Source organism: Coregonus lavaretus, assembly GCF_964263955.1.
Source record: "Coregonus lavaretus genome assembly, chromosome: 3".
Lineage (NCBI taxonomy): Eukaryota > Metazoa > Chordata > Actinopteri > Salmoniformes > Salmonidae > Coregonus > Coregonus lavaretus.
Genome location: NC_139990.1, coordinates 18,124,956 through 18,136,399, shown reverse-complemented (window position 1 = coordinate 18,136,399; position 11,444 = coordinate 18,124,956). Strand labels below are relative to the sequence as shown.

At 40.2% G+C, this 11,444-nt stretch overlaps 1 protein-coding gene across 2 annotated transcripts in view; it reads right to left on the bottom strand.

The window, feature by feature from the left end:
* Positions 1 to 5,314: 5,314 nt before the first annotated feature.
* Positions 5,315 to 11,444, bottom strand: part of LOC311123077 (RNA polymerase II subunit A C-terminal domain phosphatase-like) — a 111,544-nt gene continuing 105,414 nt past the window's right edge. For both annotated transcript variants that reach the window (XM_084158137.1, XM_084158138.1), the window contains one exon: positions 5,315 to 5,992. In XM_084158137.1, coding sequence (XP_084014263.1) covers positions 5,836 to 5,992 — 157 coding nt within the window. In that variant the 3' untranslated portion in view covers positions 5,315 to 5,835. The remainder of the gene's footprint in view (positions 5,993 to 11,444) is intronic.

The window sequence follows — 11,444 nt, the reverse complement described above, 5'->3', positions numbered from 1 at the left end:
TGAAGTGGAATGAAAAAAATAATTTGTTTCAAAAAATGCTACAAAATAAATAACGGAAAAGTGGTGCGTGCATATGTATTCACCCCCTTTGCTATGAAGCCCCTAAATAAGATCTGGCGCAACCAATTACTTTCAGAAGTCACATAATTAGCTAAATAAAGTCCACCTGTGCGCAATCTAAGTGTCATATGATCTGTCACATGATCTCAGTATATATACACCTGTTCTGAAAGGCCCCAAAGTCTGCAACACCACTAAGCAAGGGGCACCACCAAGCAAGCGGCACCATGAAGACCAAGGAGCTCTCCAAACAGGTCAGGGACAAAGTACAGGGTTGGGTTATAAAAAAATATCTGAAACTTTGAACATCCCACGGAGCACCATTAAATCCATTATTAAAAAATGGAACGAATATGGCACCACAACAAACCTCCCAAGAGAGGGCCGCCCACCAAAACTCACGGACCAGGCAAGGAGGGCATTAATCAGAGAGGCAACAAAGACACCAAAGATAACCCTGAAGGAGCTGCAAAGCTCCACAGCGGAGATTGGAGTATCTGTCCATAGGACCACTTTAAGCCGTGCACTCCACAGAGCTGGGCTTTATGGAAGAGTGGCCAGAAAAAAACCATTGCTTAAAGAAAAAAACAAGTAAAAACGTTTGGTGTTCGCCAAAAGGCATGTGGGAGACTCCCCAAACATATGGAAGAAGGTACTCTGGTCAAATGAGACTAAAATTGAGCTTTTTGTCCATCAAGGAAAACGCTATGTCTGGCACAAACCCAACACCTCTTATCACACCGAGAACACCATCCCCACAGTGAAGCATGGTGCGTAGCAGCATCATGCTGTGGGGATGTTCGTCCATCGGCAGGGACTGGGAAACTGGTCAGAATTGAAGGAATGATGGATGGCGCTAAGTACAGGCAAATTCTTGAGGGAAACCTGTTTCAGTCTTCCAGAGATTTGAGACTGGGACGGAGGTTCACCTTCCAGCAGGACAATGACCCTAAGCATACTGCTAAAGCAACACTCAAGTGGTTTAAGGGGAAACATTTAAATGTCTTGGAATGGCCTAGTCAAAGTCCAGACCTCAATCCAATTGAGAATCTATGGTATGACTTAAAGATTGCTGTACACCAGCGGAACCCATCCAACTTGAAGGAGCTGGAGCAGTTTTGCCTTGAAGAATGGGCAAAAATCCCTGTGGCTAGATGTGCCAAGCTTATAGAGACATACCCCAAGAGACTTGCAGCTGTAATTGCTGTAAAAGGTGGCTCTACAAAGTATTGACTTTGGGGGGGGGGGGGGTTAATAGTTATGCACGCTCAAGTTTTCTGTTTTTTTGTCTTTCACAAAACAAATTATTTTGCATCTGCAAAGTTGTAGGCATGTTGTTTAAATCAAATGATACAACCCCCCCCAAAATCAATTTTAATTCCAGGTTGTTAGGCAACAAAATAGGAAATAATAGGGGGGTAAATGCTTTCGCAAGCCACTGTACATCACTGGTTAGAGGACAATTTGTAGAAGACAGCTAGCTACATTTTGAAGTGTTGCATTTTGATTCAAGTGGGTCGCCAACACGGTAAGTGTAACGCAACACTTTTTTTGTTAATCACTTCCATTGATATCACGCTGAAATCAATAGGACGGGGCAAACGTTCGGGTGTAGCGCTGTTTAAACGAACACAACTCAAAGGCCACACGGAAACTTGGAATAACCTATATAGTGCCTTCAGAAATCATTCATACCCCTTGACTTATTCCATATTTTGATGTGTTACAGCCTGAATTCAAAATTGATTAAATATACAAAAAAAATCACACCCACCTACACACAATACCCCATAATGACAAAGTGAAAACATGTTTTTATAAATTGTAGCAAATGTATTGAAAATGAAAAACATAAATATGTCATTTACATAAGTATTCAGTCAATACTTTGTAGAAACACCTTTGTCAGCGATTACAGCTGTGAGTCTGGGTAAGTCTAAGAGCTTTCGACACCTGCATTGTGTAACATTTGCCCATTAATATTTTCTAAATTCTTCAAGCTCTGTCAAATTGGATGTTGATCATTGATAGACAACCATTTTCAAGTCTTGCTATAGATTTTCAAGTAGATTTAAGTCAAAACTGTAACTTGTCTACACTGGAACTCAGGAACATTCACGGTCTTCTTGGTAAGCAACTCCTGTGTAGATTTGGCCTTGTGTTTTAGGTTTTGTCCTCTGAAAAGGTGAATTAATCTCTCAGTGTCTGGTGGAAAGCAGACTGAACCAGGTTTTCCTCTAGGATTTTGCCTGTGCTTAGTGCCATTCCGTTTCTTTTTTATTCTGAAAAACTCCCCAGTCCTTAACGATTACAAGCATACCCATAACATGATGCAGCCACCACTGTGCTTGAAAATATGGAGAGTGGTGCTCAGTAATGTGTTGTATTGGATTTGCCCCAAACATAACACTTTGTATTCAGGACTAAAAGTTAATTGCTTTGCCACATTTATTGCAGTATTACTTTAGTGCCTTGTTGCAAACAGGATGCATGTTTTTGAATGTTTTTATTCTGTACAGGCTTCCTTCTTTTCACTCTGTCAATTAGGTTAGTATTATGGAGTAACTACAGTTTTTTAAATTTATTTTTTAGGGGGTAGATCAGCTTTAATATTGAAGATAGATTGAAACTTCCATCAATGTCATTGTCTGCATTGCTTCCAATCCCCCATATTTTTTTTCTCGCAAATAATGTGTATATATATATATATATATATATATATATATATACACACACATACTACCATTCAAAAGTTTGGGGTCACTTAGAAATGTCCTTGTTTTTGAAAGAAAAGCATTTTTTTTTGTCCATTAAAATAACATCAAATTGATCAGAAATACAGTGTAGACATTGTTAATGTTGTAAATGGCTATTGTAGCTGGAAACAGCTGATTTTTTATGGAATATCTACATAGGCGTACAGAGGCCCATTATCAGCAGCCATCAGTCCTGTGTTCCAATGGCACATTGTGTTTGCTAATCCAAGTTTATCATTATAAAAGGCTAACTGATCATTAGAAAACCCTTTTGCAATTATGTTAGCATAGCTGAAAACTGTTGTGCTGATTAAAGAAGCATTAAAACTGGCCTTCTTGAGACTAGTTGAGTATCTGGAGCATCAGCAATTGTGGGTTCGATTACAGGCTCAAAATGGCCAGAAACAAATAACTTTCTTCTGAAACTCGTCAGTCTATTCTTGTTCTGAGAAATGAAGGCTATTCCATGCGAGAAATTGCCAAGAAACTGAAGATCTCGTACAACGCTGTGTACTACTCTCTTCACAGAACAGCGCAAACTGTCTCTAACCAGAATAGAAAGAGGAGTGGGGAGGCCCCGCTGTTCTGTGAAGGGAGTAGTACACAGCATTATGTGATCCTTCCTTAACCCATAGGAAGTCCCACCCAGTTGACTACTTCAAAATGGTGAAAGTCGTCAATGTTAAAATGGCCTTTTGGGCACTAGAGTCCTCTATCTCTATGGTCTAGACAAGCTAACCTTTCACCTTTCGAAGTAAAACACATATTAGTTGGTGTTGGAAATGTTCATCAAGACCATTGTTGGAGCCAGGAGGACCGGCACCGCTCATTGGTGGAGCCACTCAATGGTGGAGCCAGGATGACCGGCACCTCAGATTGGTGGAGCCAGGAGGACTGCCACAGTGCAACTCATATACTTCCTGTTTTGAGCTTTCAGCCAGGTCAGTCAAAAGATAGACGGCTGATCACTAATGGTTGTATGATGAAGATGAGGATGATGTTGATATTGCAGTGCAAGCTGGGTGTTTGTCTCAGATAGCCCAGTTGACTTTATACAGTGCCTTGCAAAAGTATTCATCCCCCTTGGCATTTTTCCTATTTTGTTGCATTACAACCTGTAATTTAAATTGATTTTTATTTGGATTTCATGTAATGGACATACACAAAATAGTCCAAATCGGTGAAGTGAAATGAAAAAAATTACCTGTTTAAAAAAAATACAAAAAAAAAAAATAACGGAAAAGTGGTGCGTGCATTTGTATTCACCCCCTTTGCTATGAAGCCCCGAAATAAGATCTGGTGCAACCAATGACCTTCAGAAGTCACATAAATAGTTAAATAAAGTCCACCTGTGCGCAATCTATGTGTCACATGATCTGTCACATGATCTCAGTATATATACACCTGTTCTGAAAGGCCCCAAAACTCACGGACCAGGCAAGGAGGGCATTAATCAGAGGCAACAAAGAGACCAAAGATAACCCTGAAGGAGCTGCAAAGCTCCACAGTGGAGATTGGAGTATCTGTCCATAGGACCACTTTAAGCCATACACCCCACAGAGCTGGGCTTTATGGAAGAGTGGCCAGAAAAAAGCCATTCCTTAAAGAATAAAATAAGCAAACAGGTTTGGTGTTCGCCAAAAGGCATGTGGGAGACTTCCCAAACATATGGAAGAAGGTACTCTAAAATTGAGCTTTTTGGCCATCAAGGAAAACGTTATGTCTGGCGCAAACCCAACACCACTCATCACCCCGAGAACACCATCCCCACAGTGAAGCGTGGTGGCAGCTTCATGCTGTGGGGATGTTTTTCCATCGGCAGGGACTGGGAAACTGGTCAGAATTGAAGGAATGATGGATGGCGCTAAATACAGGGAAATTCTTGAGGGAAACCTGTTTCAGTCTTCCAGAGATTTGAGACTGGGACGGAGGTTCACCTTCCAGCAGGACAATGACCCTTAGCATACTGCTAAAGCAACACTCAAGTGGTTTAAGGGGAAACATTTAAATGTCTTGGAATGGCCTAGTCAAAGCCCAGACCTCAATCCAATTGAGAATCTATGGTATTCCTTAAAGATTGCTGTACACCAGCGGAACCCATCCAACTTGAAGGAGCTGGAGCAGCTTTGCCTTGAAGAATGGGCAAAAATCCCAGTGGCTAGATGTGCCAAGCTTATAGAGACATACCCCAAGAGACTTGCAGCTGTAATTGCTGCAAAAGGTGGCTCTACAAAGTATTGACTTAGGGGGGGTGAATTGTTATGCACGCTCAAGTTTTCTGTTTTTTTTGTCTTATTTCTTGTTTGTTTCACAAAAAAACGTATTTTGCATCTTCAAAGTGCAAAACATCTATGTTAATTCCAGGTTGTAAGGCAACAAAATAGGAAAAATGCCAAGGAGGGTGAATACTTTCGCAAGCCACTGTATATGGCTTTGGTACCAACGCCACGGTAGAGAAGAAGAGGAAATTATCCAATGGGACACATTCAGGAATCTTAGTCTTTCAGCTGGTAACAACGTTTTAATGATCAACCCCTAAAAAACAACAGGAAATAGGAACACAGGATGTGACGTCAGAGTAAAATGTTTAGCTGCAGGCTCTGATTGGCCTAGTTCAAACTCTTTGGCATCATATGACCAATGAATAAATCTAATAATTTGTTGAATTTATATAAAAGTCTTCATAGAAAAACAAACTCAAGTAAAACATCCTATTTTTATCTCACAATAAAACACCACAAATGTGTTTGTCGAAAGTTTCTATATTAACCCTAAAAATGATCTACAACTATATTTACACACCAACGTTTTCCTACTGTACTAGCCTACCTTTTCATTCTGTACAACACATTCACCTCGTTAAAACACACGCACGCACACAGCGTAGAGACAGAAAGGTTCTCAGGTACCACGTGGTTGAAAAGCTGCTGGGATAACTCAGGGGAGTGTTTCTGTGAGTTATTGTTCACAAACGTCCAATCAAACGTCCAGTTAATTTGTCCAAACAATTTCATCCTTGTCACATGAAGTCGTTAAGCTCCGCATCCAGGGCAGCGGCCATCTCATCAGCCTCTGAGCTGCTTCCTTCCTCTTCCTCGTTAGAATCCTTGGTGGACTCGTCCGCCGACTGCCCCTCTTCCTCCTCATTGGCTTCAGCAAGCTTGCGCTTCTGTCCCCTGGAGAAAGAGGGAGAGAATGGTTGATTGATGAGTAAAACTAGTAAAACCTTTTGTCTTGACACTCACATACTGCTTTTGTTACAAATTGAATATTCAACTAATATGCATGATGTTATATCATGTGTATAGATAACACTAAAGGCATGTCATTTAGCCATTAGCAGAAAGAGCAATACAGTAAAACACAAAGGCAACCATGTTGAGGAAACAAACAGACTTAAAGAATGAACAGTATTGCAGCCATGTGGTGGTCTTTGGTAACTATTGCATGCAAGATCTTATCGCAACAATATTCAGCCAGAACAGGGAGTTAGATGTACCAAACCTCATATCTCCCTATCCAACATGAAAAAGATTTATCACTACATTAATCGTTTGCCTTGTTCCACATAAGACTGCTCTAACAGTAACACGTCTGATGTAATGAGAGAGTAGGACTCTTCTCCACAGAGCTGCAGCTAGTTTTATGCTACTGGAGCTGTCTAGTTACTGCTACTGTAGTTCCATTCTCCCCCAGCCGACGCCATTCACAAATGGCTGAGAAAGAAAGAGATAAAGACAACTACTAGGAGATGTTCTGTTAAAAGAACCAAACTGTGCTGTGGTGATGAGGGACAGAGAACAAAGGAGAAAGAAAAAAAGAAAAGAGGGCGAGAAAAAAAAGAGGCAGTAATAGAAAGTCACACATACAGAGCACACTGTCTGTGATACAGCGAGAGAGAGAAACACCACTAGACACTATGGAACACAAAGCTTTTACTATCTCATCCTGGAATATACAAGGTCTGAGGTCATCTGCCTTTGGCCTAAAGAGCAGGAACCCAGACTTCAAAGAAATTGGAAAAACAGACATTGTCATCCTACGAGAGGTATAGAGGAGACGGACACACTGGTTGGCCTCTAGGTTAGAGAGAGCTGGTAGTCCCATCCACCAAACTACCAGGTGTGAAACAGGGAAGACACTCACTGCTAATTTGGTATAGAGCAGACCTAACCCACTCTATTAAATTAGTCAAAACAGGAACATTTTACATTTGGCTACAAATTAATAAGGAGACAAATGTGTGCTACCTATATCCCCCCAATAGAATCCCCCATACTTTAATGATGTCAGCTTCTCCATCCTAGAGGGAGAGAACAACCATTTCCAGGCCCAGGGACATGTACTAGTCTGTGGCGACCTAAATGCCAGAACTGGACAAGAACCTGACACTCTCAGCACACAAGGGGACAAACACCTACCTGGAGGTGACAGTATTCCCTCCCAAATATGCCCCCTCCCAAATATGCCCCCATAGACACAACTATGACAAAACAACAAACAAAAACGGGTCACAACTCCTGCAGCTCTGTCGCACACTGGGTCTGTAACATAGTCAATGGTAGGCTTCGAGGAGACTCCTATGGTAGGTACACCTACAGCTCATCCCCTGGCAGTAGTACTGTAGACTACTTTATCACTGACCTCAACCCAGAGTCTCTCAGAGCGTTCAGTCAGCCCACTGACACCCCTATCAGATCACAGCAAAATACAGTCTACTTGAACAGAGCAATACTCAGTCATGGCATCAAAGCCAAAGGAACTGCACAATATTAAGAAATTACATAACAACAAATTCAATCCCTTTTAGACAACTTCCTGGACAAAACATTTCACTGTAATAGTAATACCTGGCAGTAGAAAGCCTAAACAGTATATTTGACCTTTCAGCTTCCCTATCAAATCTAAAAATTTCAAGCAGACAACCTAATTAAAAACAATGACAAATGGTTTGATGAAGAATGCAAAAACCTAAGAAAAAAATTGAGAAATCTATCTAACCAAAAACATAGACCCAGAAAACCTGAGTGTAAACCTTCACTATGGTGAATCACTAAAACAATACAAAATTACACTACGGAAAAAGAAGGAACAGCACATCAGAAATCAGCTCAATGTAATTGAAGAATCCATAGAATCTAACCACTTCTGGGAAAATTGAAACACACTAAACAAACAACAAAGAGTTATCTATCCAAAATGGAGATGTATGGATAAACAATTTCTCCAATCTTTTTGGCTCTATAACAAAGAACAAACAGCAAAAACATATAAACATATAACATACAAATCTTAGAATCAGCTATTAAAGACTACCAGAACCCACCGGACTGATGGTATCCTAAATGAAATAAAATATAGACCACTAAATAAACTCTAACATCATCCTCAGCTCTGGCATGTTCCACAATATTTGTAACCAAGGACTGATGTTCCACAATATTTGTAACCAAGGACATTATCATTAACCGCAGACTTGTACATTTTCTCAGTGAAAACAACGTACTGAGCAAATGTCAAATTGGCTTTTTACCAAATGATGGTAAGACAGACCACGTATTCACCTTGCACACCCTAATTGACAAACAAACAAACCAAAACAAAGGCAAAGTCTTCTCAATGCTTTGTTGATTTCAAAAAAGCTTTTGACTCAATTTGGCATGAGGGTCTGCTATACAAATTGATAGAGTGGTGCTGGGGGAAAAACATACAACATTATAAAATCCATGATTAAACAACAAGTGGGCAGTTAAAATGGGCAAAAAAACCCACACATTTCTTTCCACAGGGCTGTGGGGTGAGACAGGGATGCAGCTTGAGCCCCACCCTCTTCAACATATATATCAACAAATTGGGGAGGGCACTAGAACAGTCTGCAGCACCAGGCCTCACCCTACTAGAATCTGAAGTAAAATGCCTACTGTTTGCTGATGATCTGGTGCTTCTGTCCCCAACCAAGGAGGGCCTACAGCAGCACCTAGATCTTCTGCACAGATTCTGTCAGACCTGGGCCCTGAGAGTAAATCTCAGTAAGACTAAAATAATGGTATTCCAAAAAAGGTCCAGTTGCCAGGACCACAAATACAAATTCCATCTAGACAATGTTGCCCTAGAGCACACAAAAAACTATACCTACCTCGGCCTAAACATCATCACCACAGGCAACTTCCACAAAGTTTGAAATGATCTGAGAGACAAGGCAAGAAGGGCCTTCTACGGCATCAAAAGGAACATACAATTCGACATCCCAATTAGGATCTGGCTAAAAATACTTGAATCAGTTATAGAACCCATTGCCCTTCATGGTTGTGAGGTCTGGGGTCCACTCACCAACCAAGAATTCACAAAATATGACAAACACCAAATTGAGACTCTGCCTGCAGAATTCTGCAAAAACATCCTCTTTGTACAACGTAAAAAACAAATAATGCATGCAGAGCAGAATTAGGCCGATACCCGCCAATTATCAAAATCCAGTAAAGAGCCATCAAATTCTGCAACCACCTAAAAGGAAGTGATTCCCAAACCTTCCATAACAAAGCCATCACCTACAGAGAGATTAACCTAGAGAACAGACCTCACAGAGCCCGAAAGATAATTACTTGACACATTGGAAAAATTTACCAAAAAACAAAGCAAACTGGAATGCTATTTGGCACTAAACAGAGAGTTCTAAACAGAGAGACTGACCCACAATTAAGGAAAGCTTTCATTATGTACAGAGTGAGTAAGGCACAGGCTATGTGCACACTGCCCACAAAATGAGGTGGAAACTGAGCTGCACTTCCTAACCTCCTGCCAAATGTATGACCATATCAGAGGCACATATTTCCCCTCAGATTACACAGACCCACAAAGAATTCCAAAACAAATCCAATTTTGACAAACTCCCATATCTATTGGGTGAAATACCACAGTGTGGTAATAATTGCAGCCTTACCACAAAAATGGAAGAGGAAAGTGGAAGGAGGAGAAAGTAAGGAACTTGTCTGTCGGCCTTGCATTAAAGAACATAATTGGTTAAGGAAAACTGTGATAAATAAAAAAGTATATCAGTTTCATTTAAGGACCAAAGGATTGACAGCCGTCCCATATAGATTGCAAAATAGTTGGGAAGAGATTTTTGACGTACCGATCCCATGGCATAGTGTTTATGAACTGATACGCAAAACGACACCGGAATCAAAACTTAGAATCTTTCAATTTAAATTATTATATAAAATTCTTGCTACCAATAGAATGTTATTTATATGGGGGATACAATCTTCCCAGCTCTGCAGATTTTGCTGTGAAGAGACAGAATCATTAGATCATTTGTTTTGGTACTGTCCATTTGTAGCTTGTTTTTGGACACAGGTCCAGTAATGGCTAAAGGATTGCAATATTTACCTGGAGCTAACCCTGCAGATAGCACTACTGGGTGATCTGAAAAGTCATAGTCAATCGATCAATAACATAATAATACTATTAGCAAATTTTTTTTTTTTTCAATTCACAATCTGTAGAAACAATGAGAATAGAAAGGTTCAGAACTTTTGTAAGACATCACAGTACAGTTGAAATATATATGGCAAATAGAAATCCTATATGGATGGTGTTAAAAGATAGATGGGAGGTGTTGAATGGAATTGAAGGATGGGACTAATAAAAACTAACAACAAATAATAACAAGATAACTAATAATGTAGGCACGCTGTGTCCATAATAAGTGTATGGGTTGTAGGTTGGGAGCTTTTGTGAAGGAGCACAGTTAGAAAGATATGGCATATAGAAGCAAACCGGATGGACATCTTGAAAATGATCGGAGAGGTTGAGAGTAGAAGAAGTTCAGGAGAAAGAACAAACAAAATGTAATTATTGTAAAATTGACTGTGTCCATAAAATGTAGATAGTGGGTATGGGCTGGAAGTAGAGGCCTAGGCGTTGTTGTTCACTAGTTTACTCCAAGTGGGGAAAGGGTGGCGGGGTTGGAAAGTAATAAAGGGGAATATATATATATATTTTTAAAGGATATGTGGGTGTGTATATGTATATGTATGTGTGTATATATGTATATATATATATATATGTGTATGTACAGTGAGGGAAAAAAGTATTTGATCCCCTGCTGATTTTGTACGTTTGCCCACTGACAAAGAAATGATCAGTCTATAATTTTAATGGTAGGTTTATTTGAACAGTGAGAGACAGAATAGCAACAAAAAAATCCAGAAAAACGCATGTCAAAAATGTTATAAATGTATTTGCATTTTAATGAGGGAAATAAGTATTTGACCACCTCTCAATCAGAAAGATTTTTGCCTCCCAGGTGTCTCTTAAAGGGAGTGCTCCTAATCTCAGTTTGTTACCTGTATAAAAGACACCTGTCCACAGAAGCAATCAATCAAATCAGATTCCAAACTCTCCACCATGGCCAAGACCAAAGAGCTCTCCAAGGATGTCAGGGACAAGATTGTAGACCTACACAAGGCTGGAATGGGCTACAAGACCATCGTCAAGCAGCTTGGTGAGAAGGTGACAACAGTTGGTGCGATTATTCGCAAATGGAAGAAACACAAAACACCTGTCAATCTCCCTTGGCCTGGGGCTCCATGCAAGATCTCACCTCGTGGAGTTGCAATGATCATG